The sequence below is a fragment of the Nicotiana tabacum genome, chromosome 3 (assembly GCF_000715075.1).
Source record: "Nicotiana tabacum cultivar K326 chromosome 3, ASM71507v2, whole genome shotgun sequence".
Classification (NCBI taxonomy): Eukaryota; Viridiplantae; Streptophyta; class Magnoliopsida; order Solanales; family Solanaceae; genus Nicotiana; species Nicotiana tabacum.
Window position 1 is genome coordinate 197,214,971 of NC_134082.1, and position 15,855 is coordinate 197,230,825.

At 37.1% G+C, this 15,855-nt stretch overlaps 1 protein-coding gene and 1 long non-coding RNA gene across 2 annotated transcripts; both read right to left on the reverse strand.

Moving 5' to 3' along the window:
• Positions 1-1,864: 1,864 nt before the first annotated feature.
• On the reverse strand, positions 1,865-7,092 carry LOC107761800 (uncharacterized). The gene is made up of 3 exons (XR_001642644.2): positions 6,696-7,092; positions 6,256-6,337; positions 1,865-2,132 (listed from the first exon to the last, which is right to left on the reverse strand). It is a non-coding gene; the product is annotated as an uncharacterized LOC107761800 (long non-coding RNA).
• A 4,296-nt stretch (positions 7,093-11,388) lies between these two features.
• LOC107761807 (uncharacterized) lies at positions 11,389-12,182 on the reverse strand. Its single transcript, XM_016580090.2, has one exon. The coding sequence runs from the start codon at positions 12,110-12,112 to the stop codon at positions 11,606-11,608; it is 507 nt and encodes a 168-aa protein (XP_016435576.1). The 5' UTR covers positions 12,113-12,182; the 3' UTR covers positions 11,389-11,605.
• Between the last annotated feature and the right edge of the window lie 3,673 nt (positions 12,183-15,855).

The following is a 15,855-nucleotide window of genomic DNA, read 5'->3' on the forward strand; positions in this document are numbered from 1 at the left end:
CGAATACTGGAACTGAATCAATCTTCGAAGACCCTATAGTGGTATCCCGAACATAAGCCAAGTAAGTCAAACACCCCTTCTCGACCATATGACGAGCCTTTAGGAAAGAGATAACCCGGCTAGATGTATCAACTGTGGAATCCTTCCACTCCAACCTTGGCATCGCTAAAGTAATAGTCTTGGCATGGCAATTTAGCACGGCATGATACAGAGATAACCAATCCATGCCCAGGATGATCTCAAAATCGATCATATTGAGCAACATGAGATCTTCTCTAGTCTCGAAACCACAAAGTGTGACCACATAAACTGTAGATCTAATCCACAACCATAGAATCGACCATAGGAGTGGACATATGAACAGGAGTGCCCAAGGGCTTAAGAGCAATAACCAGAAAACGAGCAAACAGAGATGACACATATGAATAGGTAGAACCTAGATCAAATAATACCGAAGCATCTCTACCGCAGATGGAAATAATATATGTGATGACGACATCTGAGGCCAATGCATCTGGCCTAGTTAGAAGGGCATAAAATCTGGCTGGAGCGCCGGCTGGCTGGCCTCCACCTGACTAAGCAGTAGCTGGCTAACCTCTCCTGCCTAGCCTCTACCTCTAGGACGACCCCTACTAGTCTGCCCTCCACCTATAGGTGGCGGGGCAGCTGGTGCAGAAATCATAGGCTACTGACCCTGCAACACTGCCTTGCCCCGAAGCCTGGGGCAGTATCTCCTCATATGACCAAGGTCTCCGCACTCGAAACAACCCCATGGTGCGGTGACCTGCTGCCTTGATGGCTGACCCTGATGGCCTGTAGACCCACTGGAAGAAGCCTGAATAGCCGATGGATGGTATAAACTCTCTGGCATAGCACTAAAATAAGAATCAGAAGAACCATGTGGACCTGAATACCCGCCGGAGGAACCCTGAATAGCTGGTGGGCGGTAAGAACTCTCCGGCATCGCACTAAAATATGGTCTTACTAGAGTAGCTCGGGGAGGTGGTGGTGGTGCTAAATACGGGGTTCTGTTGGGCTGATCCCTCCCAAAGTGACCTCTACCCCTAGCTGGCACACCTCTGAACTCTCCCAAAAATCGGGCCCTCTTGTCTTGCTGAATCTGCTCTCTACCCCTCTGGCGATATCCATCAATCCTGCGAGTAATCTCCACCACTAGCTGATACTTAATACTCATCTCCACCTCTCGGGCCATGCTAGCTCGAATACCGGGGTGCAACCCCACAACAAATCTCTGCACTCTCTCTGCATCAGTGGGAAGTATCATTAGTGCATGACGAGACAACTCAGAAAACCTCGCCTCATAATCAATCACAAACATCTGACCCTGCTCTAGATGCTCAAACTGATACCGCAGCTCTTCCCTCTCAAAGGGTGGAATGTACCTATCCAAGAATACCTATGTGAACTGACCCCAAGTGAGGGAAGGGGAACCTGCTGTCCTGCCAAGAACACAAGACTACCACCATCTATAGGCCCTGCCCTCTATCTGAAAAGTAGTAAAGTCAACCCCATGCGACTCCAATATACCAACGTCTTATACCAACCACTGCACGACAGGAAATGAATAAAGAGTAGTTTTCCTAACACCTTATAGCCTCTCGAAGATAAATACAGACGTCTCCATATCGATCCGCAAGACTCTATTAGGTACATAGCTTGTGAGACCTACATGAGCCTAGTGCTCTGATACCATGTTGTCACGACCCATTTTTCCATAATAGGTCATGAGGGCGCCCAACACCGTTGTCAGGCAAGCCAACGTGGAAGTATTAGTGAATTCTTATTTTACTTACCCAAACAGTTACAACATTTTTCTTAATTTGCAATTAAAAGCAGGTGATAACATGCAACATTCAATAATAATTAAACAATCCAAAAGAAACGTCTATATGTGTGTGTCAAGACATGGTGTCACAAGCTGTGGGCAACTAGTAGAATATATAAAATAATACATCTATCCTACTGTGTGAAATAGAATAGACAGTCAAAAGTAAGGAAGACTCCATCCAGCTGCTGATCGGCACACAAAGGGAAGCAACTCATCGTGAAAGTCTCGGACTATGATCAGGGACGCGCACCGGTCTGATAGTCAGATGAACCTACCTCAGAACCTGTACAATTAAGTACAGAAGCGTAACATGAGTACATAAATAATATGTACTCAGTAAGTATCCCGTCTAATCTCGAAGAAGTAGAGACGAGAGGTCGACTTGATACCTACTAGGGCCAAATAATATAATATGATATTTATGCAGGCATGATGGTCACAATATATAACAGTTGAAATAAGTATTTTTAAGTCATGTCATTTTAATACCCCAGCTAATCCTTTACAATGTAAGCCATGTATCAGGCAGGTCATTAATAATAAATTCACATAAATATCATGTGCACGTTATTCTGAGGTCAATGGTCTGATCCAACATAAAAGAAACTGTGCACTGCCAGAGGGTCGAATGGCACGAACCATAGATGCATCTATTTCTACCGAGGCGATCGGCCCGATCCCGAAATATCAATTTTCAACAGAAAAATACAAGAAGGTGCATTTATATTCAAATAAACTCATACTAGTGTTCAACACAACATATGTTCACTTATGTTCATTTCCAATTCCCTAGCATATCCTAATGATCACATTAACAAGAAGATATATAACATTTGCAAATATAGCATGACACGGGTCCTAAACTACCCGAACAATTAACATGATAGTAGCTACGCCCGGACACTCGTCACCCAGTGTTCAACACAGCATATGGTCACTTATGTTCATTTCCAATTCCCTAGCATATCCTAATGATCACATTAGCAAGAAGATATATAACATTTGCAAATATAGCATGACACGGGTCCTAAACTACCCGGCAATTAACATGATAGTAGCTACGCACGGACTCTCGTCACCTAGTGCATATATAGCCCCCGTATTTAGTATCAAATCATACAATTATTATTCCTATGGGGACAATTCTCTCATACAAGGTTAGAAAGGAGACGCACCTCACTCCAAAGTGCACTTCCAATACCAAGAACGAGCCCGAACTATCCAAAACTAGTTAAATGGGGTAAGAACTAGTCAATGAAAGCTCATAAGATCACATCCTAACTATTAAAGCAATTTTCCAGTTTTAAACACAAGTTTTCTAAAATCCGACCCCAAGCCCACGTGCCCGGATTAGGAAATTTTTCGAAGAAAGTTGTTCTTTGTAACCTAAGGATCAATAATATATAATTTCTACTTCGCTTCATACCCGATCTCATGGAAAAATCTAAGTTTTATCAAAATCCTAGGTTTTGCTCTAACCTCATGATTTTACCTAAATCCTAGTGTTTAATCTATCTAAGACACAAGTATTAAACTAAGAATAGGTGGGATAAACTTACCTCAAGATGCTAGGTGGAAGTCTTCTCTCAAAAGCTCCCAAAATTGCCAATGAAGGAGTGAAAAGTAGCAAAAATGACTTAGAACCCGTATTAAATGAAGCTCACTGCTTCAACGATTTCCGCATTTGCGTTTCCGCTTCTGCGAGAAATTGGGCGCATCTATGGAACCGGCCAAGCGGGCTGCGACCGCTTCTGCAATATTGAAGCCGCTTCTACAGTTTTTGGCCTAGCCTACCTTGGCCGCATCTGCGATAGGCGGTCCGCACCTGCGGTCGACCAACCGCAGGTGCGGTTATGACAAAAGCAGATGCTTCAACACTTCTCAACATTTCCAACTTCACTCGAGCCTCGTCCGATTGACGCTCGAGGCTCCCGGGCCCCGCCCGAACATAGCGAAAAGTCTGAAATCATGAAACGGACCTACTCGAACCTTTGGAACGCCCAAAACAACGCTAAATCAAAGAATCACTCCCTAAAACCAATTGAATTTTCCTCTAATGAGCCGAAACGCCCTTAAACTACTCGAATTGACACCAAAATTTGCGGGCAAGTCTTAAATGTTATATTGGACTTGTACCGGGCTCCGGAACCAACATACAAGTCTGATACCCATGTGATTAATCATTATTTAGTTTCTTTAAATCCTTAGAATTTCAGTTTAACATTTTCTAATAAAAATTCTTTACTCGGCCTAAGGACCTCGGAATTCGATTCCGGGCATACGCCTAGGTCCCATATTTTCCTACGGACCTTCTGGGATCGTCAAAACACAAATTCTGGTTTGTTTGCTTAAAATGTTGACCAAAGTCAAACTTAGCCTTTTAAGAAATCTTAAGGAATCAAATAAGCATATTCCAACCCAAATTCTTCCAATTCCTGAACCAACCATCCCCGTGGGTCATAAATTCCTTAAAGCAAGCGCGAGAAGTTTTATTTAGGGGAATAGAGTTCTAAAAATTAAAACGACCAGTCGGGTCATTACACATATACTAGGTGACGGGCGTGTGGGCGTGTACCGTGATAATTATGACTCGGTTGGTTCTGTGGTACTGTATAGTCATCTAATCTTGTTTCTATCCATGAATTTTTTACATTTTAGAGTAATTGAGTTGTGATCCATGTTAGAAATCATGTTTAGGCTATATACTTAATCCGTTGGGGCCCACTAAGGTCATTTCTGTTGTTGAGTTATTTGCTTAAATTACAACTATATATTTAGTTATATTCATTTATTTGCATATCATATCTCAGTCTCGGTTATTATTTACTGTTACATCCCATTATCATTGTTTGGGCTAAGTGGTACGAGATATGTGAGCTCATGAGACTGGAGAGATTGATGACTGAGTTGGAGCCTGAGAGTCGTGTTGTGAGTGATGTTGTGGATCGAGTTGCATGCCGCAGCAAGGCTTATTGGCTTTATATATATTATTATTATGGATCAGGCTGCATGTTACAACAGGCTTTATAGGATTTATCTATTATTATGGAATCGGGCTACACGCCGCAGCAAGCCATATTGGCTTTATATTAGCGCTCGGACGATATCTGCCCCTCCGGAGTCTGACATACTAGCACCGAGTGCATATACCATACAATGCTGAGTCATTGAGTATTCTGAGTGATTGAGAGTGATGAGTGGGAGTATGAGACAGTGAGATTGAGCACTCTGAGAGTGTGAGCACATGAGTTTATTACTTTGATGCACTACATGTGACATACACATTTGACATGTACACGTAGAGCTGTAATATTCCTCATACAAGCTATACTTGACATATGTTATCAATATTGAGCTTAAATTTTTGAACTTGAAATCATGTCTTCATTTCTGTACTGTGTACGAATTGGTTATAGCATTTCTCTGAGTTATTACTATCATTTTCCTGTTGTATCAGTACTACTATTATCTTGATTTGAACTGTACCTTTATAAGCTCGTCACTACTTTTATCCCAAGGTTAGTCCTATTATTTATTGGATACATTGGGTCGATTGTACTCATACTATACTCTGCATCTCGTGTGCATATCCAGGTACATCTGGACCCAGTGGTTGCTAGACTCGGAGCAGTATCTGCCAGGAGACTATTGAGGTAACCGCTATGACGCCCGCTGACCTTGACTCTCCTTCCTTTTAGTGTTATTCTGTACTGTTCAATTTTTCAGATAGTTGTATTGAAAATTTAGACGGTGTTGACACTTAGTAGCTCATGTACTTCGTGACACCCGGATTTTGATGAGATTTTATAGTTGAGTCGCAGTTGTTCTTATCGATTATTTATGAGATTTTTTACTGTTAAACTTATTAAATCATGCTTTTAATTTTAAATGCGTGGTTATTTTGTGATTGTCGGCTTGCCTAGTACTGTGATAGGTGTCATCACAACATGTTGAGATTTGGGTCGTGATATAAAGGAGTCAAGGCTTAAAATTTTAATAGACATGAATTCTAAGAGGTGAAACAAAATTAACACTTTGACATGGTAAATTCTTATAGTCATCGTAACTAAATGTTGAAAGAATGCCCCTTTAAAGTTCCTTATTAAGTAACATGGTCAATTAATCTAGACATACATTTAATTACTTTTTCTAACCATCTTGTTTCTACGATATTCGAACTAGGAAAGAGCAAATTTATAGTCATTAAAGCAAAGACATAATATCAGTAAGCTTATTTATTCATATAACCAATTAGTTTGACTTCTTATTTTATTTCAAGCTTTATGCAAACAGATACATATAAAAAATCTTGATCGTGATTTTTATAGCAGTTAACTATAATTTACATTTTCGAGTAAATAGACAAACATTCCAGATCTTTAAATAAATATTTCAAAATTACTAACATTTTGTGGTGCAGGAACTAGGGTCGCATCAAGGTCTGATATCTCCGGCCTCTACTCCGCAATCTCGAACGATCGTCAAACCCTGAAACGAGCCCAACACCTAGTTAAACAAAACCAGTAGAGGCTGACCAAAATGAGCCCTTAAAATGTAGTTCTAATGAGTAAAATGAGAGAAGAATGGCAAGGACAAGAGTCTAAAAGTGGCAAGTAAATAAGGTGCTGAAAATCTCAACCAAGACTGATATTTATAGGAGATGAATTAGGACTCTTCTAGGGTTAGTTTGGGCAGAATTTTAAGGTTTGAAATCGGGTCAAAGGACGTTTGAATTTTGAACGTTGGGTGGTCTTCCATGGTATGTCCATTTCAAGGAAAAAGAAAGAGAGATAATAGGGAAATTCAGAGAACTAAAATAAAAAAAAATAACCAAATTAGCGTATACCTTTTAATATGGCAGAGATACGCCATAGAAATGCCCAAAACAGTGATATTACCGACTGCTATGTGAGGATTCGATTTGTTTTGGGGTGAAAAAATAGCAATGCATCTACAAACAAGCAAAAATAAAAGCGAAAAGAGATCTCCTTTGTTCGAAATAGGCACGCAAGGTTCTAGTCTTGGGCTGTGGATGTCAAAACTTGGTTAAAAATAGAGATAGAGTCAAATCTTGGCTCTACCATCGCAGAGAAAGAGAGGAAGAGAGAGACAAGGAAATGACTAGGGTTTCTCAGTTAAAATCATCTTAGCCTTAGGATTAAAGATTGACGGTTCAGATTATTCTAAAAAGTTATACAAAAAGGAAAAGAGAAGGAATACCAATATTAAAATTATATGATTTCTAGAAAGGTCTTAACGGTTTAATCCCAGCCATATATTTAAATAGCCTTGGCTTTGGATGGCGACACGTGGATGGAAGAGTGGAGATGTGCGTGAGGGATGTGTTTGGCGTGTGCTTTGGTATGTAGGGGCGTGTGCTAATTGTGTGTATGTGATCGTTGGTGCCTATGTGGCACTGACACGATGCTTATATGGTGTCTACATGGAAGTGAGAATAGAGTAGAGGGCTGGTGGGTATGGGCCTCTGATTTGAACTATTTTTTGGGCCAAGTTGGTTGACCTAGGGGAACTAGAAATCTGAAAATATATTCTAAGAATTGCCCCTTTTGAATAACATTTGCTTTAACAAGATGGGCCAATTTTACTTAGTCCTTTTTCACTTTAAATTTCACTATACTTTCATAATTCTAATAATTTATAATAACATATTATTTTTTATAGTTATAAAATTAATGCATATATTTATATAATAAATCATTATTAACAAATAATTCTTGTTTGCATAATAAAATGATGGTGATTGATTAAATAACTAAAATAATGATAATATTATAATAAGACTAATATTTACATTTCTTCACTTTAAAAAATCTTGCGATTATAAAAATCAATAAATATTTTGGATAAAACAAAGTCAAATATATTTAGTAAATTATTAAGAATTTGGAAGCATAGAGAAATTGATTAAGGAAAAGGAGGGCCAAAATTGATCATTGAGATCGGACATTTTATCACTTGCAGCCCATACTCTTGAACAATTTTGGAGGCAACAAAGGTGTGCGTGGCTCCGGTATCAACCATAGTCACGACACTCTTGTTTTTGATTTTAAATTCACATACATTAGTGTGGAATAAGCATCAGTCAAATCATCCGATGTAGCATTCACGTATGCAACTTCTTCCTTGGGAGCATTTTCTTTATCATCCGCCATAGTTGCACAAGCCAAAATGTTCAACAGCCGCAATGGATTTACATAAGCAAAAACTTCCTGTCCCTTTCCTTGTTTCTCCTCTCTAGCAAGAAAAGCATTTATCTTTCCATGATTTGGACAGTTTCATACATGATGTCCTGGTTTTTGATATGTCCAGCGAACCTTTTCACTACCCGTTGGCCGTTTGTTTTTTATGAAGAAGTTGTCATCTTCCCTTTGCATTTGTCATTTCCATCATGCTTCTGATTATCATTCTTCCCGTCCTTACTCTTTTCATTTTTATTTGACTTAGAAGAAGAGGCAGGATCAGAAGTTAGACCCGTTGAGCAAAAAATTACCAATGCGTCTGCAGCCACAATTGCATTACAAAGATCTTTAACTTTCTGCCTACGAATTTCGTTTTATGCCCAGCCTTGCATTCCAGAAATGAAATAATGCAGCTTATCCTCATCCGACATGTTTTGGATGTCTAACAACAAGGATGAAAAATCCTTCACATAGTCTTGCATAGAACCAGTCCGTCTCAACCGCTTCAAGCGATCCCTTGCAATCCAAGACGAGTTGCTAGGCAAGATTTATCCCTCATTGTGTCATGCAGTTTTTCCTAAGTATCAACTTTGGGTCTTCCAGTACTTTCATCGTCTGCATTTTTCGTACGCCACCATAGCACTGCATCTCCTCTAAAATAATGCACCACTATGGTCAGTTTGTCCTTCTCTGGGACGTTAGCAGTAGAGAAGTAATGCTCCAAGTCCCATAAGAATTTTTCCAATTCCTTGGCTCCTCTCACACTATCAAATGCCTTTGGCTCTAGAATCTTAACTTTGGTGTGTTCTTCACCTCCTTGGTGCACATTTGCAACAGCCCGCCGAAGGATATGAATTTCCGTTTTAAGATCCTCGTTGTCCATCTGTAACTTTTCCAACTACTCTGCAGTAGATTCGTGGAAAGCCTGCAATTCCACTAGTTGAGTATCAATATTCTCACGAACATGTTGAAGTTCTGTGTTTACACCATGGATCTGCACCAAAATATCCACCACATCCACATCGTCATCAATTATTCCCACCAGCGCATCCAGGTTCTTAAGTCTTTTACGAAGTTCTGCATTTCCAGCCATGATAATTCCAAGATCTTACCGATGTTGCTCTGATACAAGTTGTTACAGGGTTAATTTTTTTGTTTTGACATTGCACAGCAGTCATACAACAATGACTAAGCCCTCTTCCTTTTTCTCTCACATTTTGGTTTAACACTTAGAATATGACAACATATAGAAATCAGACAAGGCACACAATTTACGAAATTTCTTTCCAACTTTGTATTAAACTCGTGCTATAAAGAACACATACAAATAGCTTTACAAAAAAAAGCCAAAGACAGCCAACTTTCTGCGTTGACAAGTCTGCCTAGCCTATGCTAAAGGCAAATATTTTTGACTCACAACCTTATCCTAACCTAGTAGTTGATATTCCCAACTGCAAAGGATTTCAAAATTTGACTTTCAAACAGACAACTACCCAAGCCCCACATAGCCACTCTTGCTGAAAAATAGGAAACTACCCAACTGCCTTGCATGCACGTGGCACATGGGCGCAACCTTTGAATTTTGGCGCCAATCAGGTCAACTCTTGTCATGTCTTCGCGCCATGCCATTGTGCAGCATGCCTTGCGCGCTTGTCTGCCAATCTGCATGCCCAACTTGCCCATGACACTGCCTTGCTCGCGTCCATCTGCCTTGTCATGCCCTGTCATAGCTTGCCTTAGTTTTTCCAGCCCTTGCGATGCTTTTGCCACCCGTTGTCTTTGCCTTGCCATGGTCTTGTCATGCCTTGGAACCTAAGCCACATGCCATCGTATCATAGTCAATGCCCATCAACACATGCCGATGTCGGACAGTCTTGTCAACATGATGCCACAGTCATCATAGGGTCGTGCCGAGGTCCATCATGTAAATCCCTCGTCAAACCCATGCCATGTTCGATCAATCAAGCCGAGGGGATAACACTAGGAGTTTATTGGACTTTAGGAACATAATCATAGGAGTTCAACGCTCTCTCTCCTTTTTTTTTTCTTTTGGCTTCCCTCAATTACTCTCTTTGAAAGATCGTGTCAAAGCTAATTGGCATGTAAATAGGAATTTTTCTAAGAGGAAAAATGATAGAAAAAGAAGGTAAAATAAACCTATACACATCCGACGTTTACACCAAACTATACTAATTTATCACGGTTAAGTGATAAATTTAAGTGATAATGTGTATTAATTAACTATGGTTTAGTGATTAACATGTTTATGAAAATATGTGGCATATATTTATTGAGTTGATGTAAACATTGGGTATGGGTGATAATGAGGGTGTTTGGCTAAGCTTATAAGCTTGTCAAACTAGCTTATAAGCACCTTTTGGCTTATCTACGCATTTGGTAAATATCCAAAGTACTTATAAGCCAAGTGCTTATAAGCTAAAATCAGCCATAAGTCATAAGTTAGTTACCCCCAACTTATGGCTTTTTAGCTTATAAGCATTTTTAGTTTGACCAAGGTTTTACTAGTTTATCCTTAATAATATTTTCTAATTCACAAAATATTTTTCCCAAAATAAATTTTCTAATTTTCTTTTCATTCCATATTCGTTGTTGATCTTTTTCTTTACAAAGAAACTCTTTAATTTATAATCTTTTATAAAGTTTCTAAGGATATTTTAGTCATTTTAATAAAAGAACAATTTATCATCACTTTTCTACCAAATACATCAACTGCTTATTATCAGTTTCAGCATATTTATCCAAACACGTAAATGCTTAATTGAAAAATCAGATTCAGTACTTAAAAATGCTTTTCGGTACTTTAAGCTTATCAGTTATTTACAATCAGTTAATGCAAACGTGCTCAATGTCGCTTCCTATTTTAACTCCTTCAACGCTTCAAATAAGGTTCTTGAGTGACCAACCCAACATACTTGTGATATTTTCTTGGACCTAGTAATTGGAGGCGGTGTTTTGAAACTTCCTAGTCAGTCCATTTTTAAACTATGTTTAACCAGACGTTGATTAAATTCTTATAATGATCTTTAATGATCCTCCAGTTTCTATGATGCTATATCTTAGGGATGTTATTTTATGAGAACATATGTGATCATATTTTCACCAGTAGGCTAATGGAAGACTTCTTTGTCATCGTACGTATAAGTACTTTAGGCCATAAAGCAGCTTGTAGCATTAATATTCTTCACATAGTAGCTTAATTATTTCTTCATATTTAACCTCATCGATAATTATTTATCAACTAATTGTTCTAAATTGTTATTTCCTGGAAACAAGAAAAAATAAATCAAAGAAATCAACTCCTTAATTTATAATGCAGTATAAACTTTTAAGATATGAAACTTTCCATGCAGTATTACAATCGAAAAGAGAAATGAGAAATACAAGAATGAAACAAACAACTAATGTGACATAGTCTTAATTATTTGATACACAATAAAAGGAATGACTACCTACAATTAATCAGATACAGATAAAATAGTAAATTCTGGAACCAAATAAATGATTTGATCGTCCTAATTAATACTCTGAGTATAATCTAATTTGCATAGCTGCACATTCCATAGACACAAGCATTGCCTTTCTGACACTTGTTATTGCAACCCCCACAATGCCTCTTGTGAAACAAAGTGTTAACACACTGCCCTTTACAACAAGTCTCATTATACCTGCATTTCTTCCCACAAAATCCACAATTTTGTTTGTCTGTGAACACATTTACACATTTCTTCTTGCAGCAGAATGGCCCCGGGCTGCCTTTGGCACGACATATTCTAGGGTTCTTGTTACAAGTCATTCTTTTTTGTATTGTTTTTGACTTGTAATAAGGTGATTTTTGTGATAGAAAACGACTAGCCCCTCGAATGGATGATGAACTTTCATCAGTTTCATTTAAGGGGATATCAAATAATTCAGCCATTTCCGCTTCATTGTCATCTTTTAAGGCTATTTCTTCTTCTTTATCGACAGATGATGCTACTGAAAGTATACTGGTTGATGCCATTATCATGGCTAACAAAAAGAAAATTTTCAAATACGTGCTCATGGCTTCTTATGATGGGATGAAAAGAATGCAAATATCAAATATTGTGAAATGACGTTTGGATATGGAAATTGCAGAAGAAGGAAAGAGTATATATAGAAGAAAAGATTTGCATGGATGAACTATTTGACTCCTGTTAGTGGAGTGGTCCTTGTTCACGGCTATGTACAATACATAAAGTCAAATTAAATAGCTAACCAAAATTAGGCACTTCCATATAATACAATGTATTAGATTTCAGTAATATTTCTATATAAGTAGCTGCTATATTTTATAAAAGCCTCCGCATTTAGTTGACAATGTGAAAATAATCTACCGTATAAGATATGCAAATAACATTACGATTTCCTATCGTATTTAATTAAGTAATCATGACTTAGTTTTGTTAAATCTATGTGAATGCCCGAAGCGTTTTAGCAGTATTATTTAGGCAAGGTTTTGACGTGTGTTGACTTTTATATAACTATACTCCTTATAACAGGTACAGAAGCACTAAACTACCAAGCGTATTCTATTTGACTTGAAATATTGTACTAATATTGGAACTTAGGAGTTGACCCATTAATGTATCCAGTTGTTTGAACTTCTATAAATGTCATCGGAACACATAGATTGACTTAATATTATTAAACCAAAAAAAAAAAAAAACTTAACATTGTTTCCATAAATTTATGGGCTGGCAAAAAATACACAATTCTACCACTCGAGAACTTGCCTGATCCCCAAGTTAACACTACCTAGCTTAGAAGAATTAATTAACTGTTCAAGCATGTTACTTGTGTGTTTACGTTACTAATTTACTTATCATGACAATTACTTATATTTCTCTTGTAAATGATTTGATAGTGTATACTTTTTTTTTTTTGTACTCTGTCATATTTAAAAAAGTTAAAACTCCTTATTTATGTCTCCAACTTTCACAAGTTTTGACGCAAAGTCATTCAGTTAAAAATTCTGAAGATCGAAAATTACTTACGGTAAATTTGAAAAGAAAAAACTACCATTAATCATATCCGTTTTGCATTAGTTGCTTTCTTGTGAGTTGTGAGTACTTTAGTAATTAGACAAAAGATAAATTTGCATATCAATAACAATTATACGTTTCCTCAGAAGTATTATTTTTTAATCCTTATACTGAATTTGAAATTAATTTCGCTCATTGGAAATGTCTTTAACCGTGAGTCGTTTTTGAGTAAGAATTTCGCAGGAAAGTTTGTAGTAGTCTCAATTTTGGTAAAAAGTAAGCTATAGCATTCTCTTCAAAATAAAAATTCTTTCATTAAATCAGTACATCCAGTAGGATATGAGAACCACAATAAAACATAACTATAACCTTATATGCCTAATATAATAGGCATTTATTTGTTCAGACAAATTATTATTGTTCTCTTAACATATGAAAATATAATTGTACTAATGGCATATATAGCCAAGTAACTATTATGCTTTCAAATCCCACAATGCCCTGCGTATTTTTTTCCAAACAAAGTCTTAACACAGAAGCCTCTGCAGCAAATCTCATTGAAGTTGCACTTCTTCCCACAAAAACCACAGTTTTCTTTGTCCATTAAAAAGTTCATGCACTTATTCTTGCAACAGAAGGGGCCTGGACTACCCTTGGCAAGGCATATTTTAGGGTTCTTGCTGCATGTAAATTTGCTTCCAAATATTCTCTCATGAATTCTCCAGAAATGAAAGTTTTCCTTAGCAACAGAATTACCTGCTGTTCCTCGAATTGTTGTTTTATGTGTATCTTTTTTACCGAAGCTAATTGGATCAGCTTTCACTGCTTCAGCCATATCGTTATTGTCTGCTTCTTCTTTCATTAGCATTGTTTGCTCTTGAATTGATGCTGAAAGGGTGGCAGCAAATGCCATGAAAATGGCAAGAAAAACGAAGATAGCTAAGTTCTTCATTATGGGAACTGAAACTTTTTAACGTATACCTTAATTAGTAATTAGGGAAGTATGAGAAGATTGGATGGGTTGTGAAGAAGAAGATGAATTGTATTTATAGATAAACTTTTGCATGGAGCTGTATTAAGGTTCTTGATTAATTATGAAAAAAGCACGACCAACATTCTTTGGATGGAAAGATTGTGACTCACCAAAAAAAGCAAAACTGGTAGAAATGTAGAAAGTAGCGCAGAAGTGATTGATAGACAATATGTTGGTTTTCCATATAAAAATGTCACTATTTTAACTACAAAGTTAACTATAATTCACCAGAAGTACATCTCAAAATAGTTAAAACGATCTTCTGTGATCATTAGTAGTAAACATATATCATGTGATTACTTGGTTTTATTCAGTGTTCTGCATTTTTTTATTTTGTGTGTGTGTGTAACATTGTAACAACAAAGTAACATTGACAGAAATTTAAATTTAAGCAATTCGCAAAGAGAGATACAGGCCCCTCAGTTCTTTATAAATTTTAGTACTATAATCTACCCATTGTCAGTGGAGGCTTTTCTAGATTAGACAGGATATATCATGTCCTTCTTTCAAGACTTAATATAATTACTTGAAATCGTAACATAGATGAGGATGCATAAATATTTTCAGTAGAAAAATGTTGGATTGGGTACACACATATACACACAGTCTAACCCATCATGTACGGTATATATAGTGATTTTATATATTTTAAAAAGTGATATGTCCAATCCTCCGCACATAAAGAGGTTTTATAAATTAATAAATAAATAAATAAAAAAAGCTGTTCTTTTTGAGTTGTTACTCCATATTAAAGATCCATTAAAACTTAATTTGTTTTTTTGGGAATAAAAAATGAACATTATTATCAGTTTCAGACAAGAACATATACTGTAGTGTATACTAACTCTGCTGTATATTATGAACTCAAAGCACAAACAATTATCTTTCGTCTAGTAACAATTTATTTCAAGGAAGCATATGACTTCATCTATATGAGAACTAAATTTATATGTGGCTACACCACGTAATACAACTTAAAATATATTTTTACCATACACACACAAATTTTTCTAACTAGCCAGCAATTGGAACATAATTAGCTCTAAGCATAGTTGCACATTCCATAAGAACAGGAGCTTCCTTTCTTGCATGCATTGTTACACTTTCCACAGTGCCTCTTACTGAAATATGTATTCACACACCATCCTTCGCAGCAAATCTCTGAATATCTACACTTCTTACCACATCTGCCACAGTTAAATCTATCAGTCATAACATTCACACATTTTTTTCTGCAGCAATCTGGTCCAGGACTGCTCTTGGCAGAACAAACTCTAGGGTATTTGTCACATGTGTACATGTTATGACGAGGAGAAGAGCTCTTTCCTCTTTGATATGTTGCATCAAATCTTTCAAGAACTGATTCTTGGCTAGATAGTGAAGGAAAGAGAGTAATGGTCATGGCAATTGAGAGTAGGACAACAAGTAGGAACCTGAACGACTTCATTTTTTGAGCCTAGGGGTTTAATTTTTGTAGATTTTTGTGACTAGCTAGCTCTATGTGAAGATGGAGGAATAATATAATAATGTGGTATTTATAGAGAGGATTATGTACAAATTTGTAAATGGTGGTCTCTATCATAGTCGTTACAGGAAATTTAAGTCAGGCAAGTTTGGCTAAAGAAGGAAAGAAATTGTGTGCAAAACTTGACATATTTTCCAAGAAAAAGGAATAAGGAGATGAACCTTAAAATTGTGGTACGGCAGCTATATGACTAGGATGACTATATATCTTATGATATATCATAT

Bases quoted from the DNA above. Each gene is read 5' to 3' on its own strand.
- LOC107761807 (XM_016580090.2), bottom strand. From the start codon at position 12,112: ATGAGCACGTATTTGAAAATTTTCTTTTTGTTAGCCATGATAATGGCA.